This window comes from Aquarana catesbeiana, linkage group LG02, assembly GCF_042186555.1.
Source record: "Aquarana catesbeiana isolate 2022-GZ linkage group LG02, ASM4218655v1, whole genome shotgun sequence".
NCBI lineage: Eukaryota > Metazoa > Chordata > Amphibia > Anura > Ranidae > Aquarana > Aquarana catesbeiana.
In genome coordinates, this window is record NC_133325.1 from 15,560,176 (window position 1) to 15,581,155 (window position 20,980).

The 20,980-nt window shown below is 41.1% G+C and overlaps 1 protein-coding gene across 5 annotated transcripts in view; it reads right to left on the reverse strand.

Moving 5' to 3' along the window:
- Positions 1–1,055: 1,055 nt before the first annotated feature.
- The window catches only part of LOC141126663 (beta-arrestin-1), a 229,097-nt gene continuing 209,172 nt past the window's right edge, over positions 1,056–20,980 (reverse strand). For 4 of the 5 annotated variants that reach the window (XM_073612610.1, XM_073612608.1, XM_073612607.1 and 1 more), the window contains 3 exons: positions 20,248–20,318; positions 16,900–16,951; positions 1,056–8,722 (listed from right to left, as the gene is read on the reverse strand). In XM_073612610.1, the coding sequence (XP_073468711.1) occupies positions 8,611–8,722; positions 16,900–16,951; positions 20,248–20,318 (235 nt within the window). In that variant the 3' untranslated portion in view covers positions 1,056–8,610. Of the gene's footprint in view, positions 8,723–16,723; positions 16,740–16,899; positions 16,952–20,247; positions 20,319–20,980 lie in introns of all 5 variants that reach the window. The other variant, XM_073612609.1, reaches the window with a different exon arrangement.

Genomic DNA, 20,980 nt, shown 5'->3' on the forward strand with positions numbered 1-20,980 from the left:
GGGGGGGTTATGTGGGGTCTGAGGGCTCTTAGGGGGTCTGGGGCTCTATGAGAGGTTAAGGGGCATTAAAGACCACTATGTGCACTTAGGTGGTACAATAGGAGCTAGGAGGCATTGTGTCAGGGCAATGGCCACTGTGGGGACTGGGGGGCTCTTAAGGGGCCTGGATGGCACTATGAGAAGTTGAGGGGTGCTGTGGACCTCTATGACAGGTTCAATGGCACTATGAGAGCTAGGAGCCACTGTAGGGACTGAGGGCTCCTATGGGATCTGGAGGCACTGAGAGATTGATGGGCACTGTGGACAACTATGGGAGGTTTGGTGGCACTGTAGGTGCTGGGAGGCATTGTGGCAGCTTGGTGGACACTGTGGGAACTGGGGGGTCTTAGAGGGCCTGGGGGGCACTATGAGAGGTTGAGAGGCATTGCAGATCCCTATGGGTGCCAATATAGGAGCTAGGAGACATTGTGACAGGTTGATGGGCACTGTGGGAACTGGGGAGTCTTAGGGGGCACTATGAGTGGTTGAGGGGCATTGCAGACCACTATGGGAGGTTTGGTGGCACTATGGGAGCTGGGAGACACTGTGGAGACTGAGGGCTCTTAAGGGCATGGGGGCACTATGAGAGGTTGAGGCATTGTGGGAGGTTAAGGGATCTGCAGTTAGCTGGAGGCTCAGGAGGAGGGAGGCCCATGGCCCGGTGGTTTATAAACATTTGTCTAGACAGGACGGAGAGGAAGTTTTTGGGGACAGGACTGGGAAAAGCCGTGGATGACCTACTGGTATGCTATTGAAGACAAATGTAAAATAAAATTGTACACTTTCCGGTAATATAAAGTATATAGAGAATGTTAGTTCAGCTAGAAATCTTTAACCCCTTCCAGCAAAGACCCACCGTCCCCTTAATAGGGTCTACATGCCCCAGGGGGCAGGAAAGACCACACAACCACTGTGATTAGCTGTTACAGTGGTCACATGATCGGGAGACGGCCCCTTTACATACACACGTAACGAAAAGAATAAAACAATACAACAAAACTGCGCAGACAAAGTGGAACGTTTTCACAAGTTCTGGTCAGGTTTACTAAATATACATCTTTTACAGGTAACAACGTGAAGATTCCTTATACAAAGTGAAATATTTACAAGGAAAACGCCCGGCACGGGGGCAGAGGAATGTGATTGGAGGAGAAGGATGAGCGATACATGATGCTTCCAATGGACGCAACAAATCATCTTCAGGGATACAATGTATACAGTATATATACAAACACACACATGGGAAAGCAAACAAATGTCATTCATTATAGCAATATATCCTCATGTATTAAATCTGATATAAAAGACGCTAATCAATACAGCCCTGTACTCATTAATACATCATACAGTGTGACATGATATTAGCCTCCTGCAGTCCCTCTACAGCAGAGCTCTCACTGAGGCATGGAGAAGCAGCACGAGGAGCCAATTAGGCGTGCTGCAGTGCTTGTGCGCTAACAAGCGGCATGTTGATTGAAGGAGAGGGCAGAGTGGTTTAGAGATGAGTTCATCAATTTTGAACTGCAGCAGAGAAAAATACAGTCCCCAGACAGGGCTGTGCAGTGTAAATCTCAGGAGTGGATGGACAGAAATGAAACTCATTTGGTAGGTAACACAGTTCCCATTTATGTAGCATGTGTTTGCCTGGAGTTCAGTTTCTGATCTTAAATCTATATGCGGGTGGACTATTGGCTCGATACATATACAGGTCTTATTTCCTGCTTAGTAGTGCCTTAGACATGTGCACTGCCGAAATTTTTTTTTGTTTTCGTTTAATTTGTTTTTTGTTTTCCGGCTCATTCGTTATGATCGCAATTCGTAAAGTCGAAAATCCAAAAATAAGAAAAAAAATCAGAAAATTCAAAAGAAAAAACTAACTAACTAATAATAACTAACTATAGGTATTGGAATTTCCTTTCAAGTTTGGCTGTTTGTGAGCGTAACAAAGACGAATTTATCGGAAGTTACGAATTATCCGAAATAACTAATACCGTATCTAAGCAAATGGAACGGAACAAATGAATAATAAATATTAATAACAATTTTTTATTATTATTATTATTATTATTATTATTGTTATTTTTTATTATTATTAATTCATTACGTTCCATTCGTTTAGATGCGGCATTCGTTATTTTGGATGATTTGGAACTTCGGATAAATTCGTATTCGTTACGTTCACTAACAGCCAAATTTGATGAAGAATATAATAATTAGTAATTAGAATTTACTAGAACTAGAACTAGAATTTAATAGTTAGTAATTGTTAAGTTATTATTAAAATGAATAAAAACAAATAATAGTGCGCTAGATTTCAAATATATGCTTCATAATAAACTCCAGTGAATAAGTGACAAACCGTGATCTTAAAAAAAAAAAAAAAAAGTCCACATGCACAATAATAAACATAAATATAAAACTCTTGAATGCTGAAGAGACGTGAATAAGCTCAATCCGTGCTCCGTGACAGTCTCTGCAAGGAATAAGTGCTGACAGATAATCACCACCACCTCCGTGTGCAATGCCTGCTCACCTCAAATAAAGACCCCCTTGGGTCTATGGCCACGTTCATTAGTAATCCACACAAGGATCAGCTCGATCGCACACGGATTTCCAGCTAATGGCTTCAAGGTTACCAGGACTTCTCCATAAGAAATAACTTTCTCCAAATTCAATTTCTCAAAGCAAATAAAACATCATCATCGCGCAAGATTGCTTAAAAAATACTTGCTTTTAATTAATAACATCATATGCAATCACATTTGAGCAGAAATAAAACCGCATTTGAATGATCAGTTTGGCATTGGGACAGCTCTCCTCCTCACTACACATCCAGGGTAACGAGACACCGTAAGTGTCGTCACCGACTCCTCCTTTTTTCTTTTTTTTTTTTTCGCTTGAGAAAATCACATGACCTGTGACGCAACGCGTCAGAAGGAGCCGGCGACGACACATTACCCTGGATGTGTAGATAGGAGGAGAGCTGTACTAACGCCAAACTGATCGTTCAAATGCATTTTATTTTCTGCTCAAATGCAGAGACTGTCATGGAGCACGGATTGAGTTTTTTTTTTCCGCTTGAGAAAATCACGTGACCTGTGACGCAACGCGTCAGAAGGAGCCGGTGATGACACATTACCCTGGATGTGTAGTGAGGAGGAGAGCTGACCCAATGCCAAACTGATCATTCAAATGCGGTTTTATTTCTGCTCAAATGCAGAGACTGTCAGGGAGCACAGATTGAGTTTATTCATGTCTCTTCAGCATTCAAGAGTTTTATATTTATTATTGTGCTTATGGACTTTTTTTCATGTTTTTAATTTTTTTAAGATCATGATTTGTCACTTATTCACTGGAGTCTATTATGAAGCATATATTTGAAATCTAGCGCACTATTATTCATTTGTATATGCGGTGTCACAACACATTTTAAATAGCTGCAGCTGTTTTTCATTTTAATAATAATTCATTTATACAATTAGTCACTTTTACATATATATTTTTTAGGATGTCAGTTACACTTCTATCAGCGCTTTCGTAACATATTTTAAATGAAGTTATTATTAGTTAGTTATTATTTTAGAATTCCGAATTTCCGGATTTTCGAATTTATGAATTTTCGAATTTTTAAATATTCTAATTTATGAATACATTTTTCAAACGGATTTTTGTTCATTCGGATATTTCCGAATTAACGAATTAATCGAAATTCGTTAAAAAACAAATTCGGAACGAAACGAATTGCACATGTCTAGTAGTGCTGCACAATGACTGTGCCTTGCCAATCCCCTTATCTCACTACTAAAAGACAACAGACTATCTGCAATTTCTAATTATGTTGAAAACCCACTAGGCTCTTGATAGGGAGGGGAGGGTCTGGGAATGGGATGACAGCATTGTGTTTATTAGCATTATGGTAATAACTACAAATTACCCTATTGCATTAAACAGTATAAAGCATTCAACTGCAAAATGAAACGTGTAGCTTTGTCTGCTGCCTGGGCTCTCATTCACTTTAAACCTTTTAACTGGCTCAAGGCCATAAAGAAAGAGTGGGCCCCAAAAACACCAGTTCAATTTAAACCTTTTTTTCTATTAAAAGAGCCCCATCTAGTGTCTAAAAAAACAACTGTAATACTTACCTCGTCTCCATTGCAGTACCTATGCTCCACCACGAGGTGTCCTTCACAGAAGACTGAGGACATACTGTGAGGACGGGGAATCATGGACCTGCTCTTGCAACCACATGCAAAGATCGAGGAAGCTGCGCTTGCGTTATCACATCAGAGCCGCTCTCTGCATCACTGAGGAGCACCCACCACCAGGAAAAGAAAAGGAAAGGACTCTGCATGTCATGGCGGCCTGAAGGTAAGTATACAAAGAAATCAAGCCTACAGCATGGACGGATCCCATGGGGTGAGGCAGGGGGTGTGGAGGTGTCATTGGGGGCTGAACTCAGTGGTGCATTTGTGTCATTTTAATGTTGCCCTTTAAGACCCTCTCCCAGCTGTGTAGTATTTTTTATTTTTTTGCATTGGTACATGTCCCCCATGGTGGTGCCCAGCCCACAGTGCCCTCTTTTTAATAGCATGACTATTAGCCTTAAAAATGTTCATAAAAAAAAAAACTAGTTGGACTTCAGCTCCAAGTTCGAGGGTAGAAGACTTCACCAAACCCAACCAGGTTTGCTCATCTCTTTATCCTTGAGAAGAGGTAAATACCACCACCACTAAATATCACCCAAACCGTCCTCTCCACTCCTCTCAAGGCCTCCTACTCTCAAGCTCCCTTGTCTCCTACTCTCATGCTCATCTGTAGGATTTCTCCAGAGCCTCTGCCATCCTCTGGAACTCTCTACCTCAACCTGTCCGGCTATCTCCTACACTAGCTGCCTTCAGACAATCCCTGAAAACTCATCTCTTCAGGGAAGCCTATCACACCTCCAACTAATCTTTTACCACTTCCATCAGCTCATTCCCCACAGTTACAACCTTTGTAACCACCTGCCCCACCCTATTAGATTGTAAGCTCTTCTGAGCAGGGCTCTCTTAATCCTCTTGTATTTTATTGTATTGTAACTGTATTATCTCCCTTTTATATTGTAAACCGCAGTGTAAACTGTTGGCGCTATATAAATCCTGTATAATAATAATAATAAATACCCTTTTTACTGGAGCCGATCACAAGTCTTTTAGTCTTTTTTTCGGCCTATGTGTTCTTCTTGGTTGCCTTTTGCAGATACAAAGAATCCCCCACTCCGCAACAGCCGAACTCCAAAGAGTAGAACGGCCAATGTTGACCTAAATATTCTAAAAGAGCTCTCGCTCAAAACTTACTCTTTCCCCAGTACGATCTCCAACCCTTACATTATCTAGCCCAGCCATTAATGGAGGAGGTAAGTCTAGTCTGAATCAGATCAATGTATGTTCATTTAACAGTAAGGAAAATTTCTAGATAAAAATATGACATAAATTAAAGTGAACATTAGAGCAAAAACAAATTCCAAAATATTTTGATATTCTGTTCAACAGTATACTTAAAAAAAAGCTCTGAAATCCAGTGAGCTCCTCACTTCCTGTTTGGGTTGACAACACAAGGCCTCTGCTGTACTGAAGTCCCAATTGGCCTTGTGAGCCCTGTCCACCCCTCCTGGTCCCCCTCCACATATCTACATTGATTTCATTCAGAGAAAAACAATGCTTTTACCCTGAGTTCCACATACTATGTGTAGGGAAAAAGCTTTTGGGAGATGTAGTTCTGGTGTCATACCTACATCAAAAGGACCTCAAGATATATATCACAGATAATGTTTGCATACCCACTACAGGTTAGATGCACCAAATAAATTATGTATTGTGCAAAAGTAGTCCAGGATAATAAACATATACAAAGTATCATATGTATACATAGTAGCATTGAAGCATGAGACACAAAACAGAAGCAAATAACGTATCGGATACAAAGGAGAGTAATAAAGCACACCAAAAATGTTGGTCCACAAGGTAAATCAGTTAGACGTTGAGACAAAACTGAGACCCAAAAAAATCATAGATGTTTGGCCCTCAATTTTGTCCCACCATCTGTCTAACTTTTTGGGCCATCGTCTTTGTTATGCTTCATTACTGTACTTTGTATCTGAATTGTTCTTTGCTATTTTGTATCTTATACTTCACTGTTACTACTGTATGTATAAATATGATATGTTGTACCCCTGACTACTTTTGTACAATATATACCTTTTTGGTAAATCTAAAATTGCACTGGGTGTGATTATGTCATCTATCATATATACTGTGTATTGTGGTCATATATACTGTGGATGCCACCCCCCTCCCTGATCTTTCTCATACTATACATTCACTTGTGAATAGGTGTGTGCATAGAACCCCAGGCATAGGTCTTAAACAGGAGACACTGTATGTGCCCCCATTATTTGGGTTGTGGCCCCTTTAAGAGAGATGATAAGAGACATTTTTGAAGTATGCAGGGATTCTCATCCTAAAGGGTTTTGGGGTGATCTGGATCCGATTAACAGTTATCTCTGGATTGGTAAGTCCTGATATGGGACCCTTGAGTGAGAGCGAAAGGAGCGCCCAGTGTCCAGAAAATTACAACTCTTGGTGTAGGGTTCACAAAATGTTTATTGAAAGGGTAAAACATGAACATCAAGCCAAGGCTTTCTATAAACATTTAGTGAACCCTACACCGAGAATTGAATTTTTCCTGGACACCGGGTGCTCTTTCCTTCTCGTCCATGTTTTCTTGCTGAAACCAGCACAAGGTTGTATCAGAAAGGCAGCAGACTAAGCCCCCAAGGGGGTCCACCACTATGATCCACCATTGGGCTCAACCCGCAAGAAGTGATTTTGTTTCTCATTGCCTACGTAGCCACCTACCAATGACTTGAAACTGATCCAGTCAGTCCAGCCCTAACCTGACATGGGCCCTGGAATTCCAAGGCTCAGAGAGATTTTTGGGGTGGGAAAGAGCCTCCAACCCTGAATATGTGGAACGTGGTTCTGAAAAGGGTAACCCATCTGCAAGCGAGGGCTTAAAAGAGCTGGAAACAGCCAGCAGGTGTCTGTGAGGTGTTGAGGAGAACAGGATGCTGCCGTGAGAGGATTGTGGATTGGTTTGTTGCTGAGACCATGTTTCTGAGCTCATGTGGCCCTTGTCTGGACCCCAAGACAGACAGGGACCTTAAACCCTGTTGTCGGACTTGTTTATACTGGAGGTGAGCCAATTCTTAATTTTGTGCACCCAAGGTTTGGACTTATTTTTGTTTGATACGTTGAGGGAAGCTATTTTGTTTTGCTGTTGGGACAATATATGTTTTTAAAAAGTCAGCTGGCTGGTAATCCCCCCCCCTCCATATCACATGTGTGAGGAACTAACCTCCCAAGCCTGGTGATGATGTCACAGAGAGTAATAAGAGGTTGTTTCCTGCTACTGGAACAAAGGAACTGAAAAAATTAAAGGCAGGACATGATGTAGAGGTCTAGGGGGAGGTTCAGTTTGGGTGATGCCTAGAAATGCACTTTAAGCACAAAAAGATCCAACGTTCCCAGCATGGATGAATGAATTATTTCTAAAACAACAAACGCACATCTATTCATCGTATATCTGAGTATAGACTAGGTAGGTTCTGTTAATCTCTAAAAGGCCATAGAATGAAACAATTCTAGAACCCAATGACAAAAAACATTCTTGGATGACTTCCTCTTATGACAAAAAGTTGCAGGATAATGTCCTACTAAGTTTCCTTCTATGAAGTCGATTCCAAACATTTCCAGAACGATAAAAACATAAAATTTGTAATCTGCAGTCATGATGAAAATGATTCGGAATCTATAAAATGAACATTTCACAGTTTGCCCAAAACCAAAAAAGTTGACTCAAAAGTTGGAAATCTGCAATTTCCGTCCCCGGTGTTTTCACGGCCCGGTCAGATCTAAGTCAGTCTTTAAAGCGGAACACTTAAACAGTTACATGGAAATATTTTCTGACGCAGGACGGATACGTTCATGTTCTACCCGCTTTAGACAGACCTCTTGTCCTGGCTCCTACATGAACCCCGGGATGTCATCTAGTGCCCCCCCATCTCTGAAGTTCTAGAAACGTCATACAGTAAGAAGGAATTATTCTTTTTGTCTCTTTTTTTTTACAAAATACATGTTGCTTTTGATTTCTGAAACCACGGAATCTATAGAATTCTTTTTTTTTTTTTTTGTGTAACAAATACTTATATGATACTACCGGAATTATACAAAATGCATAAAAGACTCGATTAATACAAAAGTGCTACAAGAACTCCTTACGTACTGTAAGTTGATGCACAGACCATGATTGTACGCTTTAATTTTAGAATTTTTTTTTTTTTGTGTGTGCGTGTAAGATAAGTGTAGCCGGAACTGAAGAAGGGGAGTACGATGCATGGTGACAGTTATGGCACAGCTGTAAGATTATAAGGGCTGCCGAATCAATGTTATGGTCGGGCTTCTTTGGAGTAGAAAGAAAAGAAGCCCCGATCCACGAGTTTTACACGGTGAGGAGGTCACGGCGGGAGGCTTCTTATCTGTCATTCGTTGAAGGGGAGTTCGTCCCTTCGTCTTCCTCCTCTTTGTCGTCTTTCATCCCTTTCAGTCTTTGACGGGCAAAGTCTTCGAAAACAATATCGTCATCGCTGGAAAAAAGGGCGAAAGTCAGTTTAGAAAAAATGGAGATCACATAAGAGCACGACAGAGCGTTTTGTGAACGTACAATTTTGCGTACTTTTGTTTTTTTGCATTTTTTGTGCCATGCACATAAGGCAGCTGAATAATTTCCCATGAAAAAAGCTGGCACCACAGCATATACGGTTATCCTTTACTATTTATAGTGGAATACAGTCGAATAAAAAGCCAACACGTTTCGTCCATTAGATCATAATCATGGCTACCATAAAAGTATCACAATCACTATAAATAATGATCAAAAGAATCACATGATCCAGGAAAAGTCACCTGAACAAAAAATGGGGAAGGGAAAAAATTTGACTTTGATCCAGGATGTCAAATTTTTTGCCTTCAGGTGACTTTCTTTTGATCATGTGATTTTTTTTTATCATTATTTATAGTGATTGTGATACTTTTATGCTAGAAATGACTAGGGCCTAATGGGCGAAACACGTTGTTTTTTTTTTTCAGCTGTATTCCACTATAATTAATAAAGGAAGACTGCATATGCTGACCGTTCTGTGGTGCCAGCTTTTTCATGGGAAATAATTAAGCGCCACACACATAGGGCAGTTTATTTCCCACCACCAGCATATACGGTCATCCTTTATTAATTATAGTGGAAATAAAAATTAAATAAAATAGCCAAATAAAAATTCAACGAGTTTCGGCCATTAGGCCCCAATCATGGCTACCATAAAAGTATTACAATCACTATAAATAATGATAAAAAATCACATGATCCAGTAAAGGTCAAATTTTTCTTTCCCTTCCCCATTTTTGTTCGGTTCACTTTTCCGCAGCCATAAAAGTATCACAATCACCATAAATAATTATCAAAAAATCACATGATCCAGTAAAAGTCAAATTTTTCTTTCCCCTTCCCCATTTTGTTCAGTTGACTTTACCTGGATCATGTGATTTTTTTTTTATAACTATTTAAAAAATTACGATTAAAATAAAAAAAATTAAGTTACATGATTATATTAAAAAATCACATGATTAAATAAAAAAAAAAAATAGTTAAAAAAATGTAAAAAAAATCACATGATCCAGTAAAAGTCCTGGATCATGTGATTTTTTGATCACAATTTATGATGATTGTGATACTTTTATGATCCCGGAAGAGTGAACTGAACAAAAACGGAGAAGGGAAAAAAAATGTGACTTTTACTGGATCGTGTGATTTTTTGATCATTATTTATAGGGATTGTGATACTTTTACGGTAGCCATGATTGGGGCCTAACGGTCGAAACATGTTGGATTTTTATTTGGCTGTATTTCACAATAATTAAAAAAGGATGACCGTATATGCTGACCGTACTGTGGTTCCCGGCTTTTTTTGAAGACTGTTCAGCATTGAAGGTTATCGGAGACCTTTTAGCCTGAGCACCGGGCATTCGGAACTATACATTGCAGTGGAGGTTGCAGCACTGTCCCATCTGTTTCACCTCATTAATTTCAATGGGTTACCCTACACTCAACAAACGAGCCAAAGTAGCTTTTTGGGCATCAGGTTTCATGCCTTTTTCGAAGCACATGTTTCTGCTAGCAGAAAAACACAGGTCTGCTTGCCGTATTTGGAATGCCAATAACAATGAATGGCACCACAAGTGCGACATAAATGCACGGAAAAAATGCATGATGTTGCGCAAATTCACAAAATGTTCAGGTGTGAATGGCGCCCTAAGGGTAATCTAGATGGAATGAAAAATGATAAATATCAGAGGTTAGAGTCTTATGGTGCCCTAGGTGGGCCCAGAATGTCTTTTTCAGTAGATCCCAGATGTGCTCACTAGGCCTTCAATTACAAAGCCTGGCACAGCCCACCCACCTCCCTGCCATTAATGAGATTTAGGTGCTGGCCAATCTCCCAGTGCCAGCATCCCCTGTCAACAGGGTGACAACACCTGTGGCAGGATTAACAGGTAATGCAACTATGTCTGCTGAACAGCTGTTGTGAAAAAACACACATCAATTATAGGCCATCAGGAGAGTATATTTCAGATTGCAGGAAAAGCTCTGTACATGCTCAGTGACACTTCCACACCTTTCAGTGCAAACTTTTTGGGCAGAGCTGCCCTCAGAATAGTCAATGATGTAGCACTAGTCAAGCCTATCCATTATTATCGGTGTTTCTATACACCCATTTTTTTATTTTTTTTTTAAGTGGGTAAAGGATTATTGGAATCAAATGATGGGGGGTTTAGGACTGAATTTCTAAATAATAAAAAGGAAAAATGAAAATGGGATTCTTGGCATTATTAAAACTAAAATCAAGTGCAGAAATCGACTCTATGGGGCCTACTTATACAAAAATTTGCTCAACATTGGCACAGCCGTCATGAATAACTAAATGATCCCCAGAATGTGTCTAATAAGTTTATTTCCTATGATTGTCAGCTCCATCTACTGGTCATAATGCAGCATTTAAATGAAATACGGCATTATGGCCACTGGATGGGGCTGATGATCATAAACATATTAGACACATTGCGTGGATCTATCGCCAATGTCTCAGCAAACTTTTTATCAGTAGAACCCGTAGAATCAGTTGACATGCGAGTAACATTGTGAGTAGCTGGATCTTCTGGATCTTCGTTCCATGTTTGTATAATATCTTCCAAAGAAGGGCATCAAGGCTGACAACAGCACTAGTTGTAGCTATAATTTTCTATATTTTGTAATTTTCCATTTGTAATTTTCAATTTCAAAAGGAATACATATGATATAATCCTGATGGTTTTCTTTCAGCTGTTCATTTCCTAACTTTCCATATGGAATGGACATCTTTGAAGTCATTCTGGTTCCTAATAGGACTTAGATAATTATTTGGACATTCTAGTGAAGGGGGTTATGGGCACATGTTAAGCAATCCATTGGAGGTCTGTAATTGTGAAAAAGGTTAAGAACCCCTGATATACAGTATAGTGTAAACTGACTGAGCACTTTATTAGGAAGACTTATACATCGGCTTATTCATACCATTATCAAGCCAGGCAATCATGTGGCAGCAGCTCAATGCATAAAATCCTACAGATACTGGTCAGGAGCTTCTGTTATGCCCCATACACACGGTCGGATTTTCCGACAGAAAATGTGTGATAGGACCTTGTTGTCGGAAATTCCGACCGTGTGTAGGCTCCATCACACATTTTCCATCGGATTTTCCGACACACAAAGTTTGAGAGCAGGATATAAAATTTTCCGACAACAAAATCCGTTGTCGGAAATTCCGATCGTGTGTACACAAATCCGATGCACAAAGTGCCACGCATGCTCAGAATAAATAAAGAGATGAAAGCTATTGGCCACTGCCCCGTTTAAAGTCCCGACGTATGTGTTTTACGTCACCACGTTTAGAACAGTCGGATTTTCCGACAACTTTGTGTGACCGTGTGTATGCAAGACAAGTTTGAGCCAACATCCGTAGGAAAAAATCCATGGATTTTGTTGTCGGAATGTCCGAACAAAGTCCAACCGTGTGTACGGGGCATAATTGTTCACATCAAACATCTCAATAGGGAAGGATGTGATCCCAGTGATTGTGATGACTGTGGCATGATTGTTGGGGCCAGACAGGCTGGTTTGAGTGTTTCAGTATCTCCTGATTTCTTAGAATTTTCACATACAAAGGTCTCTAGAGTGTTCTCTAAAAAAATTAAAAACTATTCTGTGGGCATCAGTTCTGAGAACTGACACTCCATATTGATAAGGGAGGTCACAGAATAACCAGACAAATGGGAATATACAGAAAGGCTCCTAGAACTCAGATCAATGCTCTTTACAACTGTGGTGAGCAGAAAACCATCTCAGGATGTCCAACATTTGGAACCTTGAGAAGACTGATCTCCTCAACACATGGAACCTTGAGAAGGATAACCTCCCCAACACAGGGAACCTTGAGAAGGAAGACCTCCTCAATACATGGAACCTTGAGGAGGGTGACCTCCTCAACACATGGAACCATGAGGAGGGTGACGTCTTCAAGACATGAAACCTTGAGGAAGATGACTTCCTCAACACATGGAAGCTTGAGGGAGATGCCCTCCTCAACACATAGAACCTTAAGAAGGAAAACCTCCTCAACACATGGAAACTTGAGGAGGGTGACCTCTTCAACACATGGAACCTTAAGAAGGAAGAACTCCTCCACACATGGAAACTTGAGGGAGATGACCTCCCCAACACATGGAAACTTGAGGAGGGTGACCTCTTCAACACATGAAACCTTAAGAAGGAAGACCTCCTTAACACATGAAAACTTGGGAAGGATGACCTCCTCAACACATGGACCTTGAGAAAGATGACCTCCTTAACACAAGGAACCTTGAGGAGGGTGACCTCCTCAACACAAGGAACCTTGAGGAGGATGACCTCCTTAACACATGGAACCTTGAGTAGGGTGACCTCCTCAACACATGGAACCATTAGGAGGGTGACCTCTTCAAGACATGAAACCTTGAGGGAGATGACCTCCTCAACACACGGAAGCTTGAGGGAGATGCCCTTCTCAACACATAGAACCTTAAGAAGGAAAACCTCCTCAACACATGGAAACTTGAGGAGGGTGACCGCATGAAACCTTAAGAAGGAAGACCTCCTTAACACATGGAAACTTGAGAAGGATGACCTCCTCAACACATGGACCTTGAGAAAGATGACATCCTTAACACAAGGAACTTTGAGGAGGATTGTGACAGACCTAGCCGGGAGAGAGACTTTTGGAGGTGACTGAATGCTAGCCTCTTGCCGATCGATCGTGGGCCCTGGCATTTGGGGGAACGGTGCTCTTTGTGAGCTGTATGCCTGGGGACCCTTGAGGTGGTATTACTGTGGATTCGGGTCTTGGTCCCCCAGGACACACAGACTCTGGGGACCCTGGATTTGCCATATTAGAAATACTGGCTGATTCATAAAGCTGGGACAAATACTGTTAGGAGATGCGGATGTCAATTCCAGCCACCTGTCTGTCTGTTGCCTGCTAGAATGTGTATTGTAAATAAGTCTAGTATGGGATCTAAGAGTCATTAGATCCCCATTGTTGTTTGTGTTAATTAACTCTGCTATTGTGTGAAGAAGAGTTCGGTGTTGATTTGTGATAATGTTAATTGGGTTTTCTACGGTCAGTCTGGCCTAAAGGTCATGTCTGAGTCATCTAGGCTGTCTAAAGGGATTAGTTAAGTAGCCCATGTTAATTAGGTTTCTGGTCACAGGTGTATGTTCAGAGTAATATGAGCAGGAGGTATACACCTCCTCTTTTACTGTATAAAAGAGCCTGTATTCCTTTCAATAAAAGAGATTCCTGGTTGAACTTACATACAGCCTGCCTGGTGTTTGTTCTGAGCTACACAACTGGATTAGAATGGCACATAGCTGTAGTTCAAGTCCGGGAGCATCGGATGACCGAACCATCAGATGTTGCGATCTGCAATCTGATTCTATAGCCGCAGAGGAGTGTTGGGAGAGTGGAACCGAGCGAGCAGGGACTCGTTACAAGGATGACCTCCTCAACACATATAACCTTCAGGAGGATGACCTTCTCAACACATACAGTGTCCTGAAAAAGTATTCATACCCCTTGAAATGTTCCATATTTTGTCATGTTACAACCAAAAATAGAAATGTATTTTATTGGGATGTTATGTGATAGATCAACACAAAGTGGCATGTAACTGTAAAGCAGAAGGAAAATGCTAAATGGTTTTCAACATTTTTTACAAATAAATATCTGAAAAGTGTGGCATGCATTTGTATTCAGCCCCTTTAACGCTGATACCCTGATACCCCTCAGTAAATAGTGTATAATTTAATCTCAGTATAAATACAGCTGTTCTGTGAAGCTCTCAGAAGTTTGTTAGAGAGCCTTAGTGAACAAACAGCATCATGAAGGCCAAGAAACACACCAGACAGGCCTGGGATAAAGTTGTGGAGAAGTTTAAAGCAAGAAGGTTAGGTAATAAAACAATATCCCAAGCTTTGAACATCTCATGGAGCACTGTTCAATCCATCATCCAAAAATGGAAAGAGTATGGCACAACTGCAAACCTACCAAGACATAGCTGTCCACCTAAACTGACAGGCCAGGCAAGGATAGCATTAATCAGAGAAGCAGCCAAGAGGCCCATGGTAAGTCTGAAGGAGCTGCAGAGATCTACAGCTCAGGTGGGAGAATCTGTCCACAGGACAACTATTAGTCGTGCACTCCACAAATCTGGCCTTTATGGAAGAGTGGCAAGAAGAAAGCTATTATTGAAAGAAAGCCATAAGAAGCATGGTGGTGGTAGCATCATGTTGTAGGGATGCTTTTCTTCAGCAGGAACAGGGAAGCTGGTCAGAGTTGATGGGAAGATGGATGGAACCAAATACAGGGCAATTGTAGAAGAAAACCTGTTAGAGTCTGCAAAAGACTTGAGACTGGGGTGAAGGTTTGCCTTCCAGCAGGATAACAACAACAACCTTGAGCTAGAGATACAATGGAATGGTTTAGATCGAAGCATATTCATGTGTTAGAATGGCCCAGTTAAAGTCCAGACCTAAATCCAATTGAGAATTTGTGGCAAGACTTGAAAATTGCTGTTCACAGATGTTCTCCATCCAATCTGATAGAGCTTGAGCTATTTTGCAATGAAGAATGGGCAAAAATGTAACTCTCTAGGTGTGCAAAGCTGGTAGAGACATCCCCAAAAAGACATGCAGCTGTCATTGCAGCAAAAGGTGGTTCTACAAAGTATTGACTCGGGGGGCTGAATACAAATGCACACCACACTTTTCACATATTTATTTGTAAAAAAATTTGAAAACCATTTAGCATTTTCCTTCCACTTCACAATTATGTGCCATAAAAAATCCCAATAAAATAAATTTATGTTTTTGGTTGTAACATGAAAAAATTTGGAAAATTTCAAGGGATATGAATTTTTCAAGGCACTGTAGAAACCTGAGGAGGATGACCTTCTCAACACATGGAAACTTGGCAAGGATGACCTTCTCAACACATGGAACCTTTAGAAGGAAGACCCCCTCAACACATGGAACCTTGAGGAGGAAGACCTCCTCAACACATGGAACCTTGAGGAGGATGACCACCTCAACACATGGAACCTCGAGGAGGATGACCACCTCAACACATGGAACCTTGAGAAGGAAAGAAGGAAGACAACCTCAACACATGGAACCTTGAGGAGAATGACTTCCTTAAATAATGGAACCTTGAGGAGGATAGACTACAACAGTAGAAGACCATGTTGGGATCCTGTCCAACAAAAACAGAAAGCTGCGGCTGCAGTGGGCAAAGAATCACTAAAACTGGACAAACTGGAACAATGAAGCTTGAAGAATGATGGATCTCCATTTCTGCTGAGGAACACAGATGGTACACCAGTTACAGAACCTGAATTCAGTAGAACACCATAGGATGTGGTAGAATGAGAGATTCTACAGATGATACATTTTCAGAATTGGGTGATGCAACAATTTCAACATAGACCCAAAATCCATGCCACAAAGAATTAAGGCAAGCCTGACCCAGTATTAATATAGTGCTCCTAACAGACTGCTCAGTGAGTTTATATATAATAGGTATGGATTCTCCTTTAAGATAAAATAACACCAAACATTTAACACATAATAAATCCAGTGGTACATGAAAAAAAAATTCAACATTGGTAATCTAATTTCATTAGACATTTGTGATGTTGTCGAGCAGTGGTCATCAATCCTGTCCTCAGGGCCCACCAACAGGCCAGGTTTGCAAGATAACTGAAATACATCACAGGTGATCTCATTTGCTGCTCAGTGACTGCAGTATTCTAGTCTGCATCTCCCTAAGGTAATACTTAAACTTGGCCTGTCAGTTGGCCCTGAGGACAGGGTTGATGACCACTGTTGTAGAGGATAAAACAGCCTGGAATGCGAGGAAATAGCATTTTGCACATTAAAAAAAAAAAAAAAAAAAAAAAGCTCTTACTTTGCTTTTCCCTTCCCTATGTGCATGCAGAGAAGCGTGGAAGCCATGCAAAAATAAAAATTATCAGACAAGACATGCGTTAGTAAGACACAAGCAGCACCCGCATTGGGGAATGAAGTCAGTCAGTTAGTTAATAGAGATCACTCAGCATCAACAATCAGGCACGTCCCGCTTACTTTGTATCAAACTCTATCAGATTTGTATCTATAGGCGCTTCGTTCTCTGGAACTAAAAAAAAAAAAAGTTGTTAACGTTAAAGTCCCTGTGAAAACTCAAACATGGAATACCCCTGTAAAGGAAACAAAAGGTGAAAGTTTTTTTTTTTTTTAATTACATGGTGAAGGGTTTGAACCCTAGCAACCATTTTGGTTGCTCTCCACATCCTGGCCAATGGTTAAACTAAAGATTTTCTATGTTATGTCCATTTTATATCTGCTCACTTTGTGGTCTGTTGACTGGTGACATAGCCAGGACCTCACAGATACTCCTGGGAAGGCTGCATCAACAGTGCCCTCCAAGGTAATCTCACCTGATTTTACACATGTGCTGTTTGTACTGGATCTTGGTCTACTGAAGCTTATAGGGCACGTTTGTATTTTGAATGGCACACACATAGTACTGTGAAAATGAACATGCCTCAATCATTTCATTAGACCAACAGCAAGTGCATGCGTGGTAAAAGTGGCACATACGTGAGATCAGGTGAGATTTTTGTGGAAGGCACTGGTGACATATCCTTCCCAGGGGGTACCTGTGAGGCCCTGGCTATGTCACCAGTGCCTCAACAAACCAGGAAGTAAATGAAGATCCCTTATTAGGTTCAATAGACCAAGAACCAGAGCATGTGCTGTACGAATTGCTATTTAAACAAATAGTGTCCTATAACTTTTAATGTGGGCTCTACTTTGAACACTACCAGAATGTACCCGTTTTCAGCTGGGGTTAGACATAGTTGGTAAATACTTATTTTTAAAAAAGTGAGGCATAGCAATGCATTTATTCTGATCTATGCATGACTAACATTTAAAAAGGAAAATATCACCCTAGTTCATACAATGATAAGTCATTCTTTCTGCTGGAATTGTAATGGGGTCAACACACACCCCAATAAAGCATCGGCATCAGTGGTTTCACTTTGAGAATCAGACCAGTGATGCTCATTTTGCCTCTGCAAAAAGTTTGGAGTTTAGGTAATACCATTTTTAGGCTAGCTTCAGTTATTAAAGATGCAAACGTTTTGGGATAACTTAAATCGCTTTATCAGGTAAACTCCGAGTTATCACAAAAACTTGCATCTTTAATAACTAAAGTTATCCAGTAAAAGGAATTACTTAAACTCCAAACATTGTGCAGTTGTTAGTTGAGCAGCACTAGTCTGATTCTCACAGATTAATTTGAAACCACTGATGCCAACACTTAATAGGAGTGTGCATTGACCCCATTACAGCCCCATGGTACTATGCTTACATGATACAACACAGTACTACTATAATTTTTCATCTGTAAGTCTACATCTAGATGACGAGCTGTGGGGGAGAGGAGTTTGTGGTAACTGGTGAACCCTCTGGAGAAGGACATAAAAAGTCTCAATCATACAATTCCACGCCTGTATTCCAAAAGTGTATAGAAAAGACAAAACAGCATGATATTCACAGACAATATTCACACACACACACAAGTCACAAAATTTTAAGTTACCATGATGGTAATTCTTAATGTTTCATAACTAATCTTTAAAACAGGGTCAGAGGAGCAGCAAAAATATGAATTTGGTGTATTATCTTCCTTTCCCTTTACTAGACATTTGGAAAACACAGTTTAATATATTGCACAAACCACCATGGACTGAGGAGGAAAGGAAATACATTCAGAACAATATACATGATCTGTTAGTTAATATTTAAACATATTGTAAAATGTAAAAAATACATTCATAAGGAGAACATTGGTTCATTTTAAATAATACTGCAAAGGGAGATATTTGGAGTTTGATTGCATTGCATTTCTTTTGTCACACTCAGCTGCTCCACAACCCAGCAACAGGTCTTCTCCCCTCTTGGCATGTTGTCAATCAATGGCCACCGACGCTTTAGCTAATCCATGGTCAGGCTCTTTCCCAAAGGGTTGGGTGAAGGGGCAATGTTAGATATATTGTGCCAGTTTGTTGCATGCATACACGTGCGCAAGCGCACACATACATGTGCGCATACCAATTAGCGTGTGCACTTGACGCCCAGTGGCCTATATAAACTGGTCTATAACTATGAGCAGTTTCTGAATGGTTTTCAGCTTGTTCCTGAGACCTAATCTGCTGTACCTGATTACCTGTGCATGACCCAGCTTGCCTCTGGACTTTGCTACTGCTTCCACTCTGTTTACCTGATTACTCTGACCTTGGCCTGTTTACTGGACTTAAACTGCCTGCTGATGTTATACTGCTTTGCCTGGCTGTTACTGACCTTGGTCTGCCTTGTGGACTTGCTTTGCCTGCTGATTTGGTCCCTCGCTACCCGGTTGTTGCTGAATGCTGCCCGTCTCCTGGTCCTTCATTCATCTCCTGCTTTGGTGCCAAGCTGCTCCTTTCCTGCAGCCTGTTCTGAAGACTGAGACTATCAGCTCTACCCACCTACGGAGTGGACATCACCAGCCAGCTACTCTGGCACTCATGCCACTCCTTGTCCTCACACTCTCTGCCTCCACCTTAATGAGTGTTGGGCAGGAGGTACAAGAGAGGCCTCCACAACATTCCAGTCTTCACCAGGTACGTGATAGTCTCCTAACTACTTCCTGAACGTGTCTCCAGTGATCCTTTGTGTCCCCTGTGTTTCTCAATGTTCCCAGTGTTCCTGCTCCCAGTAATTCTCTGTGCCTCTGTGTAGCCAGCAACCTGGAACCAGTACCTGTGTGGTTCCCTGAGTTCCAGCCAGCAACTTGCATCCCAGCACCTATGTGATCCTCAGAGCATTCCAGTCTGCATCCAGTCTCCCTTCACTTGTGCATCTCCTGTACTCTTCAGACTTCTCCTTTAAGTATCCCAGTGCTACAAGACTTGTTGCTATGATCCCTAGTGAGCTCAGCAAAAGACTCATTTGATACACTGTATATGGGAGTCGTCAGCAGCACAACCCTTCACCTCTTGTTGGGTGCTCTAGTGAAGACCAGGTGGCTCCTTAGTCTCAGCTATTCTAAGGGCTCTTATCTTTGCAGCACCTTTAATTTAGTGAAATTGGGTATCCAGTCTCTGCAATGCCCTTTGCCTCTCTGTGTCTCCTCTGTGGTCTACCAACAAGCCGACCAGAACAGAAACAGAGTGAAAATCTTTTGATGTGGAAAGGAGTTTCAGGAAAATAAGTGGGGATTCCTCTCACTTCTGAAGGCTCACACTGACTTCCTGTTGTGTCCCTGAGACAGGAAATAAAGGAGATCTCCCAAGTAGACAGGAGCTTCAATCATTCCCTACTGTATCCAAAACTAAAAAGAAACAGTTTGGGTTAGGGAATCACACGTTGTCTAAATGTCCTTACCATCTCTATGTAGAGGTTCCTCCTTGGGTTTTGGATGCATCAAAGTGAAAGGGAGCTCTACAGCAACATCACTACATCAAAAGAAAGAAAATAGCATTAGAGACACAATGTTCTTGATGGTAATGTCTGAAGTGGTGGCCAACTAAATTACAAGAAGTCTCGGACTATGGATGGTGGTCAAACATGTCTATGTCAAATGCTGATCAAAAACAAAAACAATGATTATTAACAAAATTACCAGTCACATGGGACAATAAGCGTCTCCTTCCTCTAAACAATATTTCCAAAGGCTTATCCAAACTCCTAGACAAATAGCAGCACAGCATAATGGAAGACTATGAGATGAACTAGCAAGAGGGGTGTAATATACCCAACATTAATGTGGATACATGAACAGAATGGAAGATGACCTCCAGTCCCTTCAGTCTTGCATAGTTGTACCGGCTCCTCTCCTGGACTGAAATGGCTTCCTTTGATTTCACTGCACACTGTGAGCTTCTCACGATGTGCATTAGAACCTGCAGCAAGTCAGATAGAGCCCACCTTGTTTACCAGATGGAGGATTTCCAGTATCTTCCAGTACTTTCCTCCCAAGTCTGCCTGTCCCTGGTCCACCCCTTTCATTCATTAGATTTCAGTTCTTCCAATTATAAAGGCTCAACATCACAGGTGGAAGTTACCTAGGGTGGTCTGTATGCAAATACAGCCTGCCTAGGAGCACCCACTCCTCCAG